At 36.4% G+C, this 23,655-nt stretch overlaps 2 protein-coding genes across 3 annotated transcripts; one reads left to right on the forward strand and one right to left on the reverse strand.

Annotated features, from left to right (window-relative positions):
- Nucleotides 1-11,327: 11,327 nt before the first annotated feature.
- On the reverse strand, nt 11,328-12,710 carry LOC122639942 (protein WHAT'S THIS FACTOR 1 homolog, chloroplastic). Of its 2 annotated transcripts, none has more exons than XM_043832997.1 (2): nt 12,545-12,710; nt 11,328-12,502 (listed from the first exon to the last, which is right to left on the reverse strand). In XM_043832997.1, exons 1-2 carry the CDS (start codon nt 12,589-12,591, stop codon nt 11,368-11,370), a joined length of 1,182 nt encoding a protein of 393 aa, XP_043688932.1. In that variant the 5' UTR covers nt 12,592-12,710; the 3' UTR covers nt 11,328-11,367. The 2 variants fall into 2 exon arrangements, with proteins under 2 accessions (XP_043688932.1, XP_043688933.1); XM_043832998.1 differs by having other exon boundaries at nt 11,328-12,493; nt 12,536-12,710.
- A 7,235-nt stretch (nt 12,711-19,945) lies between these two features.
- Nucleotides 19,946-21,660, forward strand: LOC122639944 (fe(2+) transport protein 1-like). The gene is made up of 3 exons (XM_043833000.1): nt 19,946-20,551; nt 20,646-20,795; nt 21,215-21,660. Exons 1-3 carry the CDS (start codon nt 19,946-19,948, stop codon nt 21,518-21,520), a joined length of 1,062 nt encoding a protein of 353 aa, XP_043688935.1. The 3' UTR covers nt 21,521-21,660.
- The last annotated feature ends 1,995 nt before the right edge of the window (nt 21,661-23,655 follow it).

Genomic DNA, 23,655 nt, shown 5'->3' on the forward strand with positions numbered 1-23,655 from the left:
CCAAGGACAGCGCTTGGGTTGGGATGGCGTGATTCCTTTGGTATTTAATAACTTGCCTATTGCCCAGCGTGAACTGAAGAAACCCCCAAGAAAATACTTGCACGTGCACACACAAAATTGAGTTTTTGAATAGATACTCTCTATAATATAATATTAATTGAGTTTTTGAATAGATACTCTCTATAATATAATATAGGAGAGTGAGCGTATGCTAGTAAACCCTTCGCCAGCAGCTTAGAGAGCTTTCTCCATATAATATATAAGTAAAAAAGATTCTCATGACGATGGAGTGGAGATTCCTTTTCATGCCTTCTCACATGGTGAGTCGTGAGATCTGCACCAACTCTCTCCTTATACAAAATATGAATCCCTAGTCAATAGATCTGTCTCCAGAGGAGAAGCTTTGGCCCAATGTATAATCAATTGTACCAATATTCTGAACGTCTCAAATCCTACGACTCTTTTACTGAAAAAAAATATATATGATTCTGCCAAAAAAATATATATATATATGATCAATATAAAAGAAAAGAATATGACACTCATCAATGTAAATGGCCCTTGCCCCCTTGGCTTGGCTGAGCAAGTTCAGACCCAAGACACGGTTTTCCTTTATCTGCACTTGCCCCCTTGGATGTCAGGCTGTGTTTGGCTCATCCCTCCAGCAGCTTGATGCCATCCCTAAATGGCATATCAAAGGGTACAAGAGAAACACCAAAAGGGGGGCTTGATTAAGTTTGTATGGCATATCAAAGGGTCGTGCTTGGCACGTTGGTCAAGTATTCACTTCTTGAATGCTTAGTCATGTGTTCAAGTCCTAGAAACAGCCTCTCTAGAAACAGGGGTAAGGTTGAGTACATTTGACCCTCCTCAGACCCTGCTAAACGTGAGAGCCTTGTGCACTGGGTACGGCCTTCGTTTTTTTTTTTTTTTTTTTGCTCATGAGAAAACCAACATACTCATAAACATTAAAGCAACTAAGAAGGAAGATCAAGGATTCTAATGGTAAATAATGGGCTGTGCTAGGCTGCAAAACTTTTAGTACTTTTAGCCAAGATAGAAATCCTTATTTTAGATGTCAAATTCTTTTAAGCACTCAAAGCATAGGGTGCAAGGTTATAGGTATTGGTATTGGAGACCGTATCAATCTCTGGCAAAACCATATCAATCTCCGGTGTTACTAGTACTGATACTGATCCGATGGAATTTCATAAAAAAAAAAAACACCATGTATCAATCAATCGCACCGTCGGTATTGGTCTTGAGCCCCAAATATCCAATGCCAACCAGGAAAATTGGGGCCAACATTTAGGTTCTTATATGATTAGTTTGGAGGTTTAAGACTTGATATTTTGTTGGCCATGATGGTATGCCTCGTACATATTCTGTAGGATACTTGATGTCATAAGTCGGTAGAGCATTAAAAGTCAAAGTAAATTCCTAATTAAGTTATGTAATTCAAATTATTAGCATCTCGCCAGTATGATGTACATCTCACCGGCGAAATACAAAAGAAATTTTTTTTTAGAAGGAAACACCTCCGAGCATTGTCACACAAAAGCTTCAATTCATGTAGACATGAATACCTGATCAAATCAAAAGCATCAACTTATTGAACACTGGTCAACCCCTGAAGGCTCCAAAAATCCAATGCCACCTAGGAAAATTGGGTCCGACATTTAGGTTTTTATATGATTAATACAGAAGTTTGAGACTTGGTATTTTTTCGGCCATGGTATGCGTCATACATTTTATATGGGACATTAAATGTCATAAGTCGATAGGGCATTAAAAGTCAAAGTAATTCCAAATTAATTGATGTAGTTTAAATTATTAGCATCTCGCTGGTAAGAAGTACATCTTACCGACAAAATACGGAAGAATTTTTTGTTTTTTGAAAGAAACACCTGTAAACACTGTCACACAAAGGTTTCAATTTAGGTAGATACCTCATGACCAAATAAAGCAACAACTTATTGCACACTAATCAGCCCCTAGAGCCCCCAAACATCCATTGCCACCCTGAAAAATTGAGGGTTGAGGCCAACATTTAGGTTTTTATATAATTAGTACGGAGGTTTGAAAGTTAGTATTTTTTCAGCTATGGTATGCATCGAATATTTTGTATGGGACATTTCATGTTATAAGTCAGTAGGGCATTAAAAATCAAAGTAAATTTCAAATTAAGTGATATAGTTCAAATTATTAGCATCTCGCCGGTAAAATGTACAACTCTCCGGCAAGATACGAAAGCAGTTTTATTTAGAAGCCATACACCTTTGAACACTATCACACAAAGACTTCAATTCAAGTAAACATGAATACATCTTCATCAAATCAAAAGCATCAACTTATTGCACACTGGTCAGTCCTAAGAGCCCCCAAACATCCAATGTCACCCAGGAAAATTGGAGCCAACATTTAGGTTTTTATATGATTGGTATGGAGGTTTGAGACATGATATTTTTTCGGCCATGGTATGCCTCATAATTTTCTATGGTACGTTTGACGTCATAAGTAAGTAGGACATTAAAAGTAAAAGTAAATTCTAAATTAAGTAATGTAGTTCAAATTATGAGCATCTCGTTGTTAAGATCTACATCTCTCCAACAATATATGAAATATATTTTTTTTAGAAAGAAACACATCCGAACATTGTCACACCAAAGCTTCAATTCAGGTAGACATGGATACGTCTTCATCAAATCAAAACCATCAATTTATTGGACACTGGTCTCCCCCTGGAGCCCCCAAACATCCAATGCCACCTAAGATTGCCACCTAAGAAAATTGGGGCCAACACTTGGGTTTTTATATGAATAGTACGAAGGTTTGTGACTTTGTATTTCTTTCGCTCATGGTATGCCTCATATATTTAATGTCGGATATTTAATGTCATAAGTCGGTAAGCATTAAAAGTCAAAGTAAATTCCAAATTTAGTGATGTAGTTCAAATTATTAGCATCTCGCCAGTAAGATGTACAACTCACCGGCAAGATACGGAAAATATTATTTTTAAAAGGAAATATCTCTGAACACTGTCGCACAAAGACTTCAATTCAGGTAGACATGAATACATCTTCACCAAATCAAAAACTTCAACTTATTACAAACTGGTCAGCCCTTGGATCACCCAAACATCCAATGCCACCTGAAAAAATTGTGACCAACATTTTGGTTTTAATATGATTAGTACGTAGGTTTGAGACTTGATATTTATTCGACCATGATATATATGCCTCGTACAATTTATATGTTACATTTAATGTCATAATTCGGTAGACATTAAAAGTTAAAGTAAATTTCAATTTAAGTGATGCAGTCAAAATTATAGCGTATTGCCGGTAAGATGTATATCTCACCGGCGATATACGAAAGAAATATTTTTTAGAAGTCAAACACCTCTTAACACAGTTACACAAAGGCTTTAATTCAGGTGGACATGAATACCTCTTCATCAAATCAAAACCATCAACTTATTGCACATAATCAGCCCTTGGAGCCCAAGAAAATTGGGGTCAACATTTAGGTTTTTATATGATTAGTACAGAGGTTTGAGACTTGGTACTTTTTTGGTCATGGTATGCCTTGTACATTTTGTATGGGACATTTGATGTCATAAGTCGGTAGGTCATTAAAATCCAAAGTAAATTCCTAATTAAGTGATGTTGTTCAAATTATTAGCATCTCGCCGGTAAGATGTACAACTCACCGGCGAGATATGAAGGATAATTTTCTTTAAAAGGAAACACCTCTGAACACTGTCACACAAATGCTTCAATTTAAATAGACATGAATTCCTCTTTATCAAATAAAAAACATCAACTTATTGTATATTGGTCAGCCCCTAGAGCCCCCAAATATCCAATCCCAACCAAGAAACTTGGGGCTAACATTTAGGTTCTTATATGATTAGTTCGGAGGTTTAAGACTTGGTATTTTATCGGCCATGGTATGCCTCGTATATTTTCTATAGGACATTTGATGTCATAAGTTGATAGAGCATTAAAAGTCAAAGTAAATTTCTAATTAAGAGATGTAATTCAAATTATTAGCATCTCACCGACGAAATACAAAAGAAATTTTTTTTAGAGGGAAACACTTCCGTGCACTGTTACACAAAAGCTTCAATTCAGGTAGACATGAATACCTCATCAAATCAAAAGCATCAACTTATTGAACACTGGTCAACCCCTGAAGGCCCAAAACATCCAATGCCACCTAGGAAAATTGGGTCCAACATTTAGGTTTTTATATAATTAATACAGAAGTTTGAGACTTGGTATTTTTTTGGCCATGGTATGCGTCATACATTTTATATGGGACTTTAAATGTCATAAGTCGATAGGACATTAAAAGTCAAAGTAATTCCAAATTAATTGATTTAGTTCAAATTATTAGCATCTCGCCGATAAGAAGTACCTCTTACCGATGAAATACGGAAGAATTTTTTGTTGTTGAAAGAAACACCTCTGAACACTGTCACACAAAGGCTTCAATTCAGGTAGATACCTTATGACCAAATAAAGCATCAACTTATTGCAAATCAGCCCCTAGAGCCCCCAAATATCCAATGCCACCGGAAAAAATTGAGGCCAACATTTAGGTTTTTATATAATTAGTACGGAGATTTGAAACTTAGCATTTTTTTGGCTATGGTATGCATCGAATATTTTGTATGGGACAATTCATGTTATAAGTCGATAGAGCATTAAAAGTCAAAGTAAATTTCAAATTAAGTGATATAGTTCAAATTATTAGCGTCTCGCCGGTAAAATGTACAACTCTCCGGCGAGATACAAAAGAAATTTTATTTAGAAGCCATACACCTTTGAACACTATCACGCAAAGGCTTCAATTCAAGTAGACATGAATACATCTTCATCAAATCAAAAGCATCAACTTATTGCACACTGGTCAGTCCTAAGAGCCCCCAAACATCCAATGTCACCCAGGAAAATTAGAGCCAACATTTAGGTTTATATATGATTGGTACGGAGGTTTGGGACTTGATATTTTTTCGGTCATGGTAAATGACTCGTATATTAAAAGTTAAAATAAATTTCAAATTAAGTTGCGTAGTCCAAATTATTAGCCTAGGTATGACTGAAGTGTGTGAAATAGGGAACCCAACTTTTAAAAAAGGGACCACAAGCAAGAAATTGTAATTCCCTTTTCAAGGGCTCCTCCTGGATTTATTCTGTTGTCTAGAAATAAATTCTATCTTTTTCAGAAAATGATAATGAAATCAACTCTGTTATAGCCTTGTTCTCTAATTGATAGGTGAGAGGCATTGAATTGAAAGAAAGTCTATTTCCTTGTGGTCTGTGGGGGAAGCGCAGAGGCCACGCATGTAGCAGCCAATTAGATCACGTTGGCATCTCAGGGGTGGAATTTCCTTCTTTCATGAGGGATAGGGTGATCATTTCGCCCTCCACTATGTCTGAACGTAAAAAAGGCTGGTCTTGTCTGAACAATTTGGTGGTCCTTTCAATATGTAAGATCAAGTTTGTCTCTACATAATTGAGTGCATGGTAGCCATTCAAAGAAGAATAAGGCATTCATGCATTGAATTGTTGCAAGTATCAAAGAAAGCTGATTTTATTTGCTGGAGAACCGCTGTGAAAACAGAAGAACTTCTTGTCTATTAAACTTCACCCAAAATGCATTATTGCAGGAGGGACCACTATTGAGGACAATAGAGTGCTTGACAAGATCATTTTTTGTTCTTGTTTGACAGTATAGTCTGTTGGAATTCATTGAATTGATAATTTAACCCAGTTAACCAACCACTATCACTTAATGAGAGTGACAAATAGGAAAAAAAAATGTCCAAAACGCCTCTATAACATGGTCAATGCATGGTATCCGCCGATACCTATATCGATATGGATAGGCCATATCAGATCGGATCGGACCACTTCCCCCTCTCCCCCCCCCCCTTTAAGATACAAATACGGGGTTCTCTGACCTAATTGCTCTCTTTTGTTCTGATACCATCAATATAGAATCGGTCAAGTATCGGTATCGGTTAACTAAAACTGTGCTACATAATGTTTTTTCTTTACTTTGTGACACTAAGTTATACATGGAACACACCTTCTAGGGGATGGGGACTCAATCTTTTTCTTCTACACCAAAGACTACGTTGAGAATAAAAAATAAAGGATACAAAGTTTACATGGAACACACATATCAGAATTTCAACCTATACAAAGTTTATTCACATGGTTAAATAAAGAATAAAAAAGTTGTTAAGAAGTGATACATTAAAGAAACCCCAGGGGGTAACGGAGTTAGCATGGGCGCTGATCTAAATCGACAGGCGACCTGTGTTCAACTCTTTTTATCTACTTAGAGCCACTCACCTTAGATTTAATTGGCTTTCCATTTAAATCCTTGAATAATCCAGTCCTATGACTATGTGGCTCGCATGGACCCAGGGGAATAGTCAGGCGACTCAGGCCAAAGGCTTGAATACCCTCGTTAGCAAAAACAAATTACATGCAAGATGTTCAAGGGCTATAAGTACACAAAAAAAAAAATTCATATGATTGTGTTGAGCTACCAAATCTAACCCATGACCAGCCCAGGAAATACCCTTTATCAAATGGTTTATGCCCACATGCTCCATAGGAATGTAAGGCGACTCGGTTCTGTGCATGTACTTGGCCTGAGTATGAATCACCAAAGGTGGCCAGTGCTCTCAACTTTCACACATTGTGTTCTCAAATATATAACGGAATTGTGGCAACCCGACAGATGAAGCTCTCATTAGCATTGACTACTAATGGAGGGCTGAAACAAGTGCCATTCCAATCTAGACGTTTTCCTTCATGCTCTGTTTTTTGTTTTTTTTCCCCAACAAAAACCAGAGAGAATGAAAAATTTCAAGTACAACACACACACACACACACACATGGGATAGAAGTATTTTTAACAATTATACAGTAATTGAGAAGCCCATAAGCCATTTGCCTCATAAGAATAGCATTTCCAAAAGAAACGGAATCTTTTGAAAACTCAATTTCTTTTTACCTACCAAATGATCATCACCAATATATGTACTAATAAGTTATTTGTCTATCATGATTACTACTAGCATATGTACTAATAAGTTCTTTGTCTATCATGTTCTTCTCTATCCTCCTTTGTTTTTTCACAAACAATATATTCATTGTTCGAGTTCTTCGAATTTGAACTCCGTAGAAGTTTAAATCAACACATGATTTGTCTTATTGGTTTTGACATATATTTTTTAGGATGCACATGAGAATACCAAATGGTTAAACTTTATTTGTTGTTCTGAGAACCTTGTTCAACATCAAAAGACCTTCCTCCTGAGCCCAAAGCTTGCAAAATCTCTGGAAGAAACAAGGATTTCAAAGACATTTTATTCTCCCCCGCCCCCCCCCCCCCCTTCTTCAAGAAAGCATGGAATCATTAATAACTAGGATCCAAAGATCCCCAACTTCAAATGGATGAAAAAGCTTATAACACAGATAAGTATTCTATATTCATCCATGTTTCATCATTCCACTGGTTAAGCAAATACTCATAAACAAACAAAATTACCAGATCTGAAGTGGGTCAATCATTTAAATACATCAATATTTTTGTGTTAAGGTAACCTTGTCACAAAAAAAATTATCACCAGACACAAAGAAGCCCTGTATTTAGCTAAAAGTTTCAGATTACTAACCAAAATTTTGTAAGAACACATCGGTTTCATTTTTTTATTTTTTATTTTTTATTGGTCCTACTCTACTCTATTCTAAGGGGATGGGAAGGTGTGAACCAGGAGGCTTGAACCCAAGACCTCTTGGTAGCAAAGGGCCTTTACACACTACAAGCTACCAAGTGCGCTAGACACTTCTTCACCATTGGTTTCATTCTTGATATTTCTTGTCCATCTTGATTGGTACCAATCCATACTTTGGCCTTTAGATCTGCAAAAAATCTAATGTGGAGAGGATGCATATGCAACTGAAATGGTTACAACTACTTTCAAGAACTTAATGTCTGGGATTCGATGATAATAGTCAAATCAAATATCTGTAAAATCTCCTGGACATAGTTACATGATATATTAGAGGTACGAATTCATTTCATACGAAACCGATTATATATACGCACCTTGCATGCGTTCGTAGCATGAAAAATGGCATAATTCAAGCACCATAACCTTACTAACAAAAATGTAACTAATTGAAAACTTTGTTTCATGGAATTATTATTCATAGTCTGTATCTACACTAGCATAATTTGTCACCATAACCGCAGCTAAAGTGTTTTTTAGTATTGAGTCAATAATATTTATTTTATTATTTAAAAGAATAAGTTTAGAAATCTGGTTGTTGCATAAAACAGGAGTAGGTGTAATTACAAACTGCGGAACTAATGATTTTTTTTTAAGTCTGGAAGCAGGAGGAACCATGGAGTGTCTAAACTTTAAGTGCCAAACAAAATGTATTCTATACAAAAAGATTAAACAATATTGATAACTTTCCAAATTTGAAATTTTATGTTTCTAATACTAACCATACTTACAACTAAAACCAGTAGAAGATCACAAAGAATAAAGTTAAGCTAGATTCAATGGGGGTTTATTCATGGCCTCTCAGACTTGTCAGATATAAGGTTAGTTGTCAAGTGGCATAAGAAAAAAAGTAATAGCAATAGTATTAGTAAAGAGAAAGAACAGGAGTAATGAGCAGTGGCTATATTTCCTATCAAAGTCTTTCCATGAAATCTCACAACCAAAGACAAGGAAATGGATTCTCACCACTATAAAGAAGAGAAGAATCACACATTTCAATGGACTCAAAAATGTTGCAGAGAATTGTTCCTTTCTAATAAAAAAAAACTTTTGAAAGAATAATTACATAATCATGAAGGTTTCAAGATCTCCAAGAAATCTAGCATAATGCTATTTTCTAGAGCAATATAAAAAGGGCGTACCTAGTGCATGAGGCTCCTGCCATTGCGGGCTCTAGGGAGGGTCATAATGTACGCATCCTTACCCCCGCTCTGCGAAGAGGCTGTTTTCCAACTTGAACCCAAGCAACCTTACCGTTGTGCTGAGGTCCACACTCTATTTTCTAGAGAGCAATATGTCTACTTCAATTATTATATTTATACAGAACCAAATTTATTGCACTTAGCATTTGAGCTCTAGCCATCTTAATTTAATAGTCTGAAAATTAGGCTAGTTGCGGCAGGCCTAAAGTCATGCATTACTTAGGTTTCTCAAGATGATTCTTTGGCTCATCCCTCGTGAATGTAGACAGTGGCCCATGGACCAATTGTGCTTCAGTGTAAGTAAAATTTAGAGTAACATGAATTTAAGAGAGGAAAAGAAAACAAAAACGAAGATCAATAATACCATAATAAACCTCGCCGAGCACCCATCATTCTCTGTGTTGAGGTCTGAATTATGCAATCAACACCTCAGTTATTCATAAAAGTTTCTTTTGAAGCTCATCTTTTCTTGCTCTGTTACCTGGAAACTTCAAAATGTGTTCGAAGCTTAATTAAGTTAGTTTGTTGCAGCATTTAGAAAAAAATGGCTTTATCGTGTAGTGTGATCCCTTGCTCAATCTTGATGGTGAGACAAGCCCAGATCAAGGATTGGTGGAACAATAAATTTTATCTCAGAGAAGAGAGGTAGATAGCTGTAGTTAACCTATCTTGTTTCTCTAAAAGAAATTTTCTTTTTCTTCTTCTTTCTCTCAAAAAATGAAAAGGGAAAAAAAAAACCTTCCTAAACAGAACAGGTTTGTATTTTTCAGATGTTAGTGTTTATGTTGTTAGTAGAAAATCTTAATGAAGTATTCTTCATTTATACGACCACCCTCAGTTTTAGGCCCCTTATTTCAGATTTGCACCCACTAGAAGCCCAATTTATTACAGCTAATGGCATACCCAAAAAACAAAAAAAAAAACTAGCTACAATCCTATGGTCAGCCATCAGTTTTTTCAAATTCAATTTGATCTCCTTTAACAAAGAACAGGGAATAGATTAGTTTCAATCACTAAGACGTTAAAAGTAATCTCGGGTTCAGCATCCCAGCAACTCCTGTTTCTTTGGGGAAAGAAATACATACCTTAGCCTGTCTCTTAGGTATATTTGATCTCAAATTACCTTCTGAGTTAGCCAAACTAGTTGACCAAAACTGGTTAGATAGACTTGAAAAATATGTGTTAAACTGATAGGGGTTGGGTTTATTGTATGTCTCCACGATAAGAAGAGTCCTACCTATCGTGGGTTGTGTGTGTGTCCCATCGGTAGTGAGTGTCTTTCCTATTTTCTTCTCCTTTCTTAACTTATTAGTCTAGGACTATAGGACTCTGTAAAATTTTCCAATTCCTACCAGGAATCTGTGTATTCTATTTACTATATATAATATATTGATTGAAGGGGGGAGGCTGTAACCATCGGTTGCTAGCCTCTTTAGCAATTATATTCTTCTTCTTCTCTCTTGTGATTATTGGTTTCTAACTCTGATATTGTAATGGTATACAAGGAAATCTATCCCATTACGGCCTCTCCTTTTAATATATGAAGTTAATAATGAAAAGAAAAGAAACCAACTCTAGGAGCTACTTATGAAGACTAAAGCTTTTGTACTGAAGGATGTTAGCCTGTACTAACATGATACAACCTGGCATCTTATTGAATAATTGTAGTATATAATATGTTGATGTCTTGTCGACTAAGGTTTTGAATGATTACAGATCCTGACAAAACAAATTATAGAGACTACTAGGAAAGAATAATGCTCTGATGCTAAAGGATGTTACCTGCCTGAGAAATAGTTATCAATAGCAGTACAATGTCCTATATAAAAATTGTGGGATATGATGTCGAGTTGAGGTCATTCTTGCTCTCTCTCAAGTCCTACTGTTTAATTTGTCATCAGAACATATAATTGTGATTTGTGAGATAGGAAACCACCTCATACTGAATAATCTGCAACTAGCAATAGTTTTAGAAATTCTATTATGTCATAAGATCTAACACAAAAATAACTACTGGTAAGTGAAAAAGAAAATAGTGAAAGATAGTGACAGTGTGAAAAGAAAACTAGGATTAGCAACATTCATATAACATACTATTAAAGAACATATCAGTCACATTCTAATACCAACAATCTCACCACATATACCATTACTATTAAAAAACAGGAAAAAAAAAAAGGCAGGCATAATAGCCATTGATTAAGACAAAACCAGGTAGCAACTGAAAAGAATTAACACAGCAAAATATAATAAAACAGAGTAAAATTAATAAAAAGATCTACGAGGATCTCATTTTCTGTTAGCTTTGATAATCTATAAAGGGTATTACAGGTTTCATTTACCAATCTATTGTAAAGAAATTTCACTACTCAAGTTGGGATCCTTCCTACCACTAAGTGCTATGAACTTATCATAGAATCTCAAAAGAGGACATTTGTCTATCAAATTTGACCCATCATAGGCTTCCTTCAGGAAGACTGTACTTCTTGCTCCTTTATTTGTGATGTAGAAAATGGCATGATTCTTAACCAAACAAAGCAACAACTTACATGGTAATTGATACTCAGCATGAAATGCATCCAATTGGGCAGAACTCATCCTCTTCTCCATAGTCAAGCTAAGGAGCTCATGAAGCACTGCTACCGCCCGTTTTCGAGCTTTTGGGTCTGCAGGCTCAAACCTCCTTGCATTCAAATATGGGGAAGGAAAGGGCATTTTCTGCCATTTTTGGACTTCTTCAAGATATTTTGTATTGGGTCTGAAACCAGCAGGAAAATTCATCTGGAAAGCAGAAGGACCAGAAAAATTACCATCCCTAGATATCTTGACTCCTTTTTGAAACCCACTGAAATCTGAGCTGCCATAATGGGCTGCAGCAACGATATCTAGCTTTTCTTCACGAGAAGTGATAGCTAGAGAAGAATCCCAACTTTCCAGATGAAGATAAGCTTTTCCATTAATGTCTTTCACAGAGAAGAATTCTGGGTACTTTGGAATTAATGATTCCTTGAAGTCCCTAGGCAAACCAAGTTCTGATTCAATGAATTCAATCTTCTCTACTGGGATCCTACAGTCCATTGACATCATTAACAGCTTCCTCAGGTTCTTCACCAAAATGGGTTCCATCAGTTCTCTAGCATGAGCTTCTTCTGAAGCAATCTTTTCTGCCTTTTCCGTAAGCCTAACTGAAATGGGCGCTCTGTTTCCACCACCAACACGAAAGATTGTGGGGTATTTTTCAATCACAGACATAAAGTTCCATTTTTGAACAAACCCAACTTCTTTCTCGAGGTCTCTGATGAGGAGAGAGTGGTTTTTTTGTCTTTGGATGATGGCTTTGAGTTCTAGAATGAGGGAAGGCTTCTTCTGAAGCTCCATAACTCTGTCCAGATCATAGACTCTCTGATAGATCTTCTTCTTTGGTCTTCCTCCACTAGACTTATACATGATTTGTATGGACAAAAAATCAGTATTCTGAAGGGAGGTTGAAGCGAAGAGTGGATAGATACTTGTTTTCTGAAGGAGAAGACATCTGATACGAGATTGCTTTAGCAGCAACATTGATTTCATAGCTCTTGGAAGAATTTGCTGCAGAAATCACCTTGGGACAAATGATCGAACAGTTAGAATGCAAAACCTTTAGTTAGAATCATGAAAGAAAATAGTGTTTACATAAGCCAATAGGATCTAGTTTATGCCCCTCAAAAGACGAATAAATTCATTTGCTTCCATACAATCCGTAATAGAGATGCTCAATATGAATTTAAAATTTAAAAGCACACCCCCATCAAATCAACCACCTTAACCCCCTTCTCAGCATTAAACATATCAAACCACTTTGCAATGTAGAACGAAAAATCAATATTTTGATTCGCAATGTTGGAGGAGAATTCAATGATGAGCCACAGGCATGAGAACAACTGAAAAGAACAGGGATAATGTACTCATTCTGCTTCAAGAATCACCTCCCTATCTATGTATCTTCCTCGACTTAATTGCCACAACATCAGAGGCACATCCTCCAAACAAAACGCTTCACCCGGGAGGAGCTATAATCGACTGACTTCCAACCCTTAAATTTGTAGGGTGTCTAAGTTCAGCCCGAGCCGATCGGATAGACTGAAATTGACCGATTCGGTCTAAATTGAATCTTTATCGGTTTGGTTTTGGATTTGGAGTTTTATAGAACTGGTTAAAACTTGAAACTAAATCGGATTGATGAATGCATCAACCGAAAACAAAAAATGGACTAAATCTGATAAAAAGTTTGAGAAACAAAAAAATATATATATTCCACATTGAACTCCTTACCTTATACACATGTATGGACTAGGGCTGCGACAGGGCCGGGTTGGGCCGGGCTTTTTAAAACCCCAACCCAACCCTGAATCCTCTTAGCTTAGCCCAGGCCCGCCCTGACCCTGACTCAGGGCTTAAAAGCCTCAACCCTGACCCTGACCCTGACGGGCTCAGCCCAGCCCAAGCCCGCCTTGATTGGCACTGATTGGGCCAGGCTGGCCCTGATTGACCCTGGCAGTTTGCACACCAACTTTGGCCTTTTCTTCAGCTAACTCAATTGGGTTTGAGTGGATGTGTCAGCTCTAAAAAAATGTAACAGGGACGGATCTGACTCTCAAATCTAAAGATAGGGGGAAATTAATGCAGATCCTCTAATGGGGTTCATGTACACAATCATCAAACATAACAATAATATAGAATTCCAAAAAAATAAGGAAGATAATGTTTAATGATCTAAATGTATCCAATATCCTAAAAAAGGGAACATCTAGCAACAAAAGAATGCAACTATAAACGTAGCAACACAAAATTAGGAACTCCAAAAATAATGATGTTCTATAAGTCTATAGTGCATGAAGTTTACAGGCCATGAATGTAATTTTCAGCTGTTCCAAAAAATACAAGCTTCAATAGCTAACAGTATATTATGTAACAATCAATACATAGTTTATGTTGGGTGTGTCCCTTTTGTGGGAGTCGAACCAATCCACAAATTTTACTAAAAAAAGGTGGAAGTGATTTGGTGAGGTCTACAAATATACAACACCAATGTTGTGTTGGATCTTTGATAAGTATTTCGGGTAAAGTGAAGTGTTCATGCATCATAATCATATAGCCATTCAAGTCATCAATTTTTTCAGAAATGGACCAGTGGCCAGATTGTTTAGGCGTGAACAGTTGAAGATACCACTTCTGAAGGTCTGAACCATGACACCAGAAACAACAAGAACATAGATTGTGCTTTGGCTTAATTCTTTCAGTGTCCTATGCTAAAGAGCTCAGGGGTAGTCTCACTATTAAAATCAAACAGTGGACCGTTTAAATTGATATTTCAAACAGTTGTGACCAAGTAAATGCTTTTCTTCCAAATGGAAATTATAGGTTTTAGTAAAACCAAAATATGGTTAGAGGTCCAAGCATCTATCCTTGTATGGTTTCCAAAACATTCATCCCAGAAACAACTTGAACCCACTAACTTGCTCAACTGAACCCAATACTAGGGTTCTATTCTACAGACCAGCAGCAATACCCTATAAAGCCACACCTCATAGGAGTTAAGAGATTTCAATCTTTTCTAAATTGCCCTCATACTTGAATCAAATAAACCACTCAGCTGGAGTTTGGTTGTTTTCTGAGTACCTTAAACTAGTTCCTTTAAATTTGAATACTCATATTCTATAACCACACACACACACAGACTTCCTTTTGAAAACTATTCATCTAGTCTGGAACTAGATGCTGGAGTCCCTCTCCTACATCATATATGGGATTTGAAAACTGAATTAAAGGTCTTTGGAAGATCATATTGCTTCAGAATCCTAATGGTTCAGAAAAAAAGGACTTGGACACAAATGTCAGTGTCTGACATGGTATTGCTTCAGAATCCTAATTGCTCAGAAAACAAGGACTTGGACACAAGTGTCAGTGTCTGATATGGCTGCAAAGAGGCTGTAATGTGCTAGAAATAAGACCTTGAGGTGCCAACTGTGATCAGCATGCTTAAACCATGTTTGAATCCATGCCAGGCACTTTTTGCTGCACTAAGTGTAGCATATGTAAGATTTTCACCGAATTCCACAAAAATTTAACTTCACGAAATGACACAGAACTATTCAGTAAGCTAAACATTGATGAATAAATAAACAACCCATTACAATTTACATAAATAAGAAACTCAATCAATACATGCTAATTTAACAGCCCATTACACTTTACAGCCTAGGTGCCCTGAGCGTGTATGAGTGGTTGAACCTAGATGTTGCTGTTAAGGTTATATTGCACAATTGAATTGCATAATCAAGGAATTACATAATCAAAAAATAACAGCATTACAAAATAAGTGAAACACAAAATCAAATACTCTCAGATTACATTATCATATAATCACAAAATGACAAAATTACAAGACTTATACTAACAGTTGCACAATTTGATTTGAATAACAAAATCATACACCATAGAATTACCAACACTGGCCACCGGTCACACCACCAGCAAACATCCTCTTTGAAACAATTTTAACCTTGATTGAAAATCAAGGTCGGTACAGAGGAGGAGAAGAACAGAGGAAAAAAAAACTTTTTTTTTTTTCGGTAGAACAGAGGAAACAAAACAGTAGAGAAGAAGAAGAGGGAAAAAACGCAAGAGAAGTTGAGGTTAGAACAGAAAACAAACGGAACAAAGGAGAAGGAGGAGAAGAAGAACAGAGAAAAAAATGCAGTAGAGAAGAAGAACAAAAGGGAAAAAATGCTGCAGAGAAGTTGAAGTCAGAACAGAAAACAAACGGATCAAAGGAGGAGAGAAGAAGAACAGAGAAAAAATACAACAGGGAAGAAGAAGAAGAACCGGAAAAAAATGCAACAGATAAGAAATCTGTTGAAAAGCCCAACCCAGGCCCTATTGGGCTCAAGACGGGCTAAGGTTTGCCCCGCCAAACTAAACGGCAATAATATTTTTCAAAAATCCGGCGTGATAAAACGCATTCGGCAATAATACAATACGTGTTTAATACAGTTGTTTTATAAGCAAAAATACAGGCATATATTCACTATGGAACAGACATTCACCACCTAATAAACAAAATAATAGCATATACAAAATGATTTTATCAAAAAAGAAACGTCACAATAGAGAAGAATGGTCAAGGTAAATAACCCTTTAAACAACAAACATACATCAATCACCATAGGATAGGATAAGAAGTTCAAGAAAAAGCTTTTAATGGCTCTGCCTAACGACCCTAACCAAGGTTTCCCCTCTTTTTGTTCTCTTTTTCAGTTTTCTTTATCTTGTTTATGCACATTGTGATCTGGGTTCCCCTTACAAATCTTTAAAATTCATGAATCAAATCTCCAACTACTAATTCCAGCCACTGCTCCCACAAGCACAAAGTAAGGAAGAGAGAGAGAGAGAGAGGAAGGAATTGGTGGAAATCAATCTCACCATTATAAGAAAAAGTCAAGCAAATACATTCACCATAATAAGAAAAAGCCAAGCAAATCCATTCACCATTATAAGAAAAAACCAAGCAAATCAATTCAAACCAACAGACTTACAAACCCACTATTACATTCTTTATTTAATTATGCAATAACATTTATGAAACTCAACACTTGCAGGAAAAGTTGGCCGAATGGAGAGAAAAAAAAAACTTACAGGAAGATCAATTTACAGAAGAGAGAGATTCACCGCCGTTTGCTGGCCGAACAGAGAACTCTGTACTTGCAGGAAAAGCTGGCCAAACAGAGAACTCAGCACTTGCAGGAAAAGCTGGCTGAACAGAGCGTCCGCAGTAGCTCGCCGGCCGCAGTTATACCGCAACAGGGAAGAAGAATGGAGAGTGGAGAGTCTCCACTGGAGACAGAGAAGAAGAAGGGGCGGAGGCCGCGGGAGCTATGGTTTTTGGGTTAGAAGAAAAATTAGGAATTTGGGAAAGGGGGTGAAGGGGCTAAATCGCAGGCCGATCGGAGACGAAGAAGAACAGAAACCCTGGTTATTGACGACGATGACTCGGTGAACACCAGCAGGGGAGAGGGAGACTGCCGCTGTAGTTGATTTGGAAAGGAGAAGGAGAAGAGTAAGGGAGGAGGGGTTATTGAGCATGAGAAGAGGACTCACCGGCCCGCTGAGCTCCAACGAGGAAAAGCGACGGAGAAGATGAAGGGGGCACCGGCAGGGCAGGGGCAGCCGCGAGTGTTTTTTTTTCAAGTTTTGTCGTTTTTTTTTTTTTAACTTAAAATATGTACCGTATTATACGGTATTATACGCGATTAATACTGAAACCTTCAAAATCCGTGGATTTACCGTGTAAATACTTCTATGCGTAAAAATACATTTTTTCCATTCAAACGTTCGGATACGACAAAAATACGTTCGGTCCAAATACCATTATTTGGACCGATTCTGATTGATTCCAATCGTCGATTCAGATCTGAATCAAGGATTGGCCGGGACCGATTCCATGATCAATTCCTTGTTTTAAACCCCTGCCCTTAGTGCAATGCTTTCACCATTATTGACTGATTCCCGCTGTTCCTCTTTGGTGTCTTTCTCGCTCCCTCAATTCTTTATGAGCATGGAACAAAAACTTGATCGAAACCTGTCAAAACCACCGAGTTAACTCAGTTTTCCAGGTTTCTGAAATAAGTTGAAAGAGGATTTTATAAAATCCATGGATTCGATCGGGTTTTGATGCTTTCGACCATTTTCGACTGGTTTCGATCATATTTCGATCGTTTCGACACATATGCCCATCGAAACTAGGGCAAACTTGGCTCGAAACTAGGACAAATAGGTATTCATGTCAGAAACTGTCAGAAATCAGGACAGACACTTAGTTATGTTTAATATCATTTAAGTAAATATTTTTGTATTTGTATTTCATTTTTTGTATTTGTATTTTATTTGCATAAGATGTTATTCATAAATAAGCAAATACCCCTTATTTGAATCTAATAAAAATAATTAAAATTTTGAATTCCAAAAAGAAAAAAAAATCAACCCTCCCAATTCAAGAACAAAAATTGAATTTTCGACAGTAGGTGCAAGTTTCAACTTTCTAATACTGGGGTTTTTCTCAAATCTAAAAATTCCACAAATCTTAATATGGTAAAACATTGCTAAAAACCAAAAGTACGGTAAAATATTCATTTGTTTTGATGTCCAAAAGATATTTTCATTCAGAGTGATTTTGACAGCATTTATGCACACCAAATTAAATTTGACTGGTAGATAACTCCATCAATATAAATCAGATTTAAGCAATCATGGACTTATTGGAAAGCTAACAAAACAAAGTTTTCTAATAAATCCAAGATTGCTTAAATCTCATTTATATTGAAGGAGTTTTGTTCCAGTCAAACCGTATTTGATACCATGTCCAATAACATTATACAGTATCAAACTTGGATCAAAACCACAAGTAATATTTTTTGTGTTCTCTATATGAAACTAATGCATGGATTGAGTTTAAAATGTAAAAAATAGACAGCACAAAGAGAATCAGGGCAAAAAAACAACTTCTGGGTCTCGAAACCAAGGTTCGAGTTAGCCTAAAAAAAGTCCTAAGTTTCGACCGAGATATAGTTGAAACCGAGATGAACTCATTTTCTGGCTGGTCGAAACCTAGTCGAAACCCGAGTTTTAGAACCTTGCTTATGAGACTATATATATGAGTTGCTAAGCAGAGGCACCAACTGGGTTTCAAATTCTCTTCCCATATTACTCTCTACTAGTGGAACCATAGGAGTCCGGAGCTTTGTTAGCAAAAATGTGTTTAAAATGGAGTTTTAAAAGCATTTTTGTTTTTTACCGTTTTAAATACGTTTTGTTGTATGTTTTCCAAGCAAATGGAAAAAATCGACAAACAGCAAGCATTCCCGTTTTAAACGTGTTTAAAGCATGTTTCTGTTTTTTTTTTGTTTTTTTGGCATTTTTAAGACCTTGGACTTGTTGAACAATGGTTTATTTAACTGATCATATCTCTCTCCCGAACTCTGATCGGCCCGATTCTTTCACCAACGTAAAGATGACTCGAAGCGCTACATATTTCATGATATCACCTTCAACTCAAGATCAGTCAATTCACGAACACTGAAATTAGAAGCATGGTTTTCAAATAAAAATTCTTCAATTTATATGAGAATACTACCCTTTTTTTGGTTCCCTTTTTTTTAAATATAAACATTTAGAACTGTACTGTCCGTTTGTAATTTTTTATCGTTTACAATCCACATACCGTAAGACTCCATTTTTTTTGTGTTCCGTTTTTGCGAACTATGGTCTGAATACAAGGTTTTTCCGCTTCTTATGAAACACTGCAACTTTTCCTGGCGAAGGAAATCAAAATCAAAATCAAAATCTTCATTTAGAAAAAAATTCTATTGATGGGTGTCTATTGAATCAATACAACTAGATATATAATATATGGACCTTTCTTTGCTGAAAATTTGACTAAGACTGCATGACCAGATATCCTCAGTTGTTTCTTTCCTTAAAATTCGATAACAAATGAAGAGAGAGAGAAAAAAAAAAAAAAAAAAAAAAAAAAAAAAAACCGAGAGAAATCCTCCATTACTGGGTAATAAGCAGAAACCAAAGAAAGAGTCGTAAGAGAGACCCGACCCTTCTCCCTTTTTTAGTGTTTTAATGAATTTACCAACCTTAGCGTAACTAGTGGGCTTGTGAGAAGAGTGTGGGTGTGTGTGTGTGTCGTGTGTTTAGGCTCTTATGGGTGGGTGTGTGACAAAGGAAAGTGTAGAATACTGTGTCTACGTGTGCATATGTGTATGCATTGTAATGTATTTCGTGTGCCCTGTGTGTGTTTGTGTATATGTCAGAGAGAAAGATGATTATAAATACCCACTTATTCTTCTTCTTCCACCCAACGTTCCAAACAATAGAATCCATGGCCTTAAGGACAATACCAACAAAACAGAGTCTCTTTCTCTCAATCCTTCTTCTTCTCTCCTTCACATTACAAACCTCTGGCAATCAGGAAAATGAAAACATATCAGAATGTGGGCCTGCAACTAGCAGCTGTTACAATAAGTCCAAGGCCCTTCATCTCAAGATCATTGCCTTCGCTACTATATTGATTGCTAGCATGATAGGTGTCTGTCTCCCTCTTTTAACTCGTTCAATCCCATTCCTTCAACCCGATCGTGATCTCTTCGTCGTAGTAAAAGCATTCGCATCTGGTGTCATCCTTGCAACTGGGTATATGCATGTTTTGCCTGATTCCTTTGATTGCTTGAGATCACCTTGTCTACCTGAAAATCCATGGAAGAAGTTTCCTTTCACTACTTTTGTTGCAATGTTATCTGCTTTAGTGACATTGATGATTGATTCATTTGCAATGAGTTATCACAAGAAACATAGTATGGGACCAACTATCCGAAATGCTGAAGTTAATAGAATTAATAGCAATTCAGATGATCAAAACAAGCCACTGCGAGTGAAGGGAGATGAAGAAGCTGATTCACAATTGTTACGATATCGTGTTGTTGCTCAGGTTAATCTTCATTTAACTATCTCTTCTTTGATATAATAGTTGTCTAGATCTTTATAGTATAAAATTAATTGATAATGTTTTGGAAAAATTGCAGGTTTTGGAATTAGGCATTGTTGTTCATTCTGTAATAATTGGTCTTTCACTAGGGGCATCTATGAATCCTTGCACCATTGGGCCACTTATTGCTGCCCTTTGCTTCCATCAGCTCTTTGAAGGAATGGGTCTTGGTGGATGCATATTACAGGTCTCTCTCTCTCTCTCTCTCTCAAATTTGCTGCAAATCCAGCAGTAGTAATTTTTCTGTTGCCTGTACGTGTCACTGTCCCAACCCATCACGTGTACAGCTCCTGTACACGTAGTATTCGGCTCTCCTCCAGGTGTGACAGGAGTTGAGGATCCAGCCAAACAAAAACAGGGGTGTTTGGATCATTTTACAGGCGAACCCTATGAAATGATCAAACCCACCCCCTGTTTTTGTTGGGCTGGATCCTCCAGCTCCCGCCACGGCCGGAGGAGAGCCAGGTCTGTATACGTAGTGGGCTGGTGACAGCAAGAACATTCCTACTGCCCGGTTTGCAGCAAAATTTTATCCTCGCTACCCTTTTATTGATGCAAGGAATGGGTTTTGTAGATTCATTGTTTTAACAAAATTTGCTAAATCAGGCAGAATACGATAACAAGATGAAAGCAATAATGGTGTTCTTCTTCTCGGCCACGACTCCGTTCGGGATATTACTTGGGATTGGTTTGTCAAATGTGTACAGTGATAACAGTCCCACGGCTTTGATCGTTGTTGGCATATTGAATGGTTCATCGGCCGGATTACTGAATTACATGGCTTTGGTTGATCTATTGGCATCTGATTTTATGGGACCTAAGCTGCAAAATAGTGTCAAGCTTCAAATATGGGCTTACATTGCTGTTCTTTTAGGTGCTGGTGGAATGTCCTTAATGGCAAAATGGGCATGAAGAGGTGACTTTCTAGGATTTTTTTTGTAATGATTTTTGGGAAGGATTATTAAGAGAGGTGGTTTTGTAGGATTTTTTTTGTCAGCATTTGTGCTTAAAATGGAAGGAAATGGAGAGGCTACCTCAGTTTTGTAGGGGTTTTTTTTAGTGAAAATTACAGTCAATGTCTATATATTCTAGCATCTGTATTGAGACTTAAGAAATGAAGAGGCCATTTTAGTTTCTAGTTTTTTTTTTTTTTTTTTTTTTTGGGGGGGGGGGGGGGGGGGGGTTGGTGGTGTTAATCCTGCCTGTCACCCTTCAAGGTTTTTTTTTTGTTTTTTTGGGTAATAGCTTCCAGGGTGTTTTGAGGAGACAAAAATAAAGTGATCTATCAAAGATGTTTTTAGGAGATAAAATAAAGAGATATGTAATAAAAAGAATGGAATTGGTTTTAGGAGTAATGGAGAGTTATAAATAATACTACTTAATGGAGTGGTTTTTTTTTTGGTAAAAACTTAATGGAGTGTTCATAAATTATCTTTTAATTGTTATGATTTTTTTCATGTGCGGTTTCTTGACCGGTGCGGTTTCCTAGTGCCTCTCACAAGAGGAGGGTGGACCCCACCCGGGCAGAGTGTTGGGTCAGGTGTCCTGGGTGGGTCCCACCCCCTCTTGTGAGAGGCACTAGGGAATCGCACTTGTCAAGAAACCGCACATGAAAAAAATCATAACAATTAAAAGATAATTTATGAACACTCCATTAAGTTTTTACCAAAAAAACTCCATTAAGTAGTATTATTTATAACTCTCCATTACTCAGAGTGTTGGGTCAGGTGTCCTGGGTGGGTCCCACCCCCTCTTGTGAGAGGCACTAGGGAATCGCACTTGCAGGGAACCGTAGACGATGTGAACTCTCTTAACAATTTGCTAGATAAATGTTAGGACCTAGCTAATGACCAGTTTCCAAAAAACAAAAAAAAACTCCATCACATAGTTACATATCTAAAGTGACTAAGATTTAGAGAGGAGGGATTTTCCCATCATAGATGGGCAATTATTGAGTCATTCAGGTCTTAAACTGTTGTCTTTAGCAAGAGAACCTTCTTTGAAATAAGACAGTTAAATTTTTCCCCTTTTTTTTTTCTTTTGGGAAAAAGGAAATGGGCATCTTCTCCTTCTTGATATGTCAAACCACTAAAGCAGGTAAATCATCCAAAATAGAAGAAATTGGAAACTATTAGAGGTTCGATCATGTTAGTAAAGGGTATTAAATGTTAATGAATTCATAACCAAGAAGTGCATATATACATGATAGAAAGTCGGATACAAATAAATTTGTGTTTAACATGATTCTTATTTTAAAATTCAGGAGCAAATATATAAAAAAAGTATAGAATATACAAGTACTTGTATTTATATTCAAATCAGTAAGATTATGAACAAAAATGTCAAATGAATGATGGAGAAGCATTGTGGAACTATTTTGTACAATTAAAGGTGATGTTTAGAATTTAATAGCTATTGAGAATTAAAATTTATAATACTCTAAAACTATTGCAGAGAGTAATTAATGATAATCCGAGACGATAAATTAATTTAGATAATTAGTTTGGTTTTCTGTTAGAAATCAACGATAGAAGCTACTTATTTACTTAGGAAACTAATGAAAGATTTAAAGAATGTTTAAAAAAAAAAAACAAACAATCATTATACGATATTTATTGAAATAAGAATGCTTACAATAGAGTAAAGAGATAATTTGATGGGTGTTAGAAAAGAAAAATGCTACGAATAAATATGTAAACATAATTAAAGATATTTATAATAGTATAGTGATTGATGTAAAGACTATGGGGTAGATAGTGAACGCTCAATTATAGTTAAATTAGATCAATGATCAACTTTAAATGTGTATTTATTTGTGTTAATCATAGATGAATTGACTAAAGACATTCAAGATCAGATCGATCACTTGGTGTTTATTGTTTGTTGATGAGAATTTTGATAGATGAAACAAAAGCAATAATAAATGTCAAGTTAGAATTATAAAGATCCACCTTTGAATTAATCAAAAAGGTTAAGATAACTACTATAATAGAGGACATGGAAAGTAATTGTAGTTAAAATAGGATTGAAAGTGGGACAGTGAAAAT

This window comes from Telopea speciosissima, chromosome 9, assembly GCF_018873765.1.
Source record: "Telopea speciosissima isolate NSW1024214 ecotype Mountain lineage chromosome 9, Tspe_v1, whole genome shotgun sequence".
Taxonomy (NCBI): domain Eukaryota; kingdom Viridiplantae; phylum Streptophyta; class Magnoliopsida; order Proteales; family Proteaceae; genus Telopea; species Telopea speciosissima.

Coding starts and splice junctions, on each gene's coding strand:
- LOC122639944 (XM_043833000.1), top strand. CDS start 19,946: ATGGCCTTAAGGACAATACCAACAAAACAGAGTCTCTTTCTCTCAATC. Junction 20,552..20,645: donor GATATCGTGTTGTTGCTCAG/GTTAATCTTCAT, acceptor GAAAAATTGCAG/GTTTTGGAATTAGGCATTGT. Junction 20,796..21,214: donor TTGGTGGATGCATATTACAG/GTCTCTCTCTCT, acceptor TTGCTAAATCAG/GCAGAATACGATAACAAGAT.
- LOC122639942 (XM_043832997.1), bottom strand. CDS start 12,591: ATGAAATCAATGTTGCTGCTAAAGCAATCTCGTATCAGATGTCTTCT. Junction 12,503..12,544: donor TCTCGTATCAGATGTCTTCT/CCTTCAGAAAAC, acceptor CGCTTCAACCTC/CCTTCAGAATACTGATTTTT.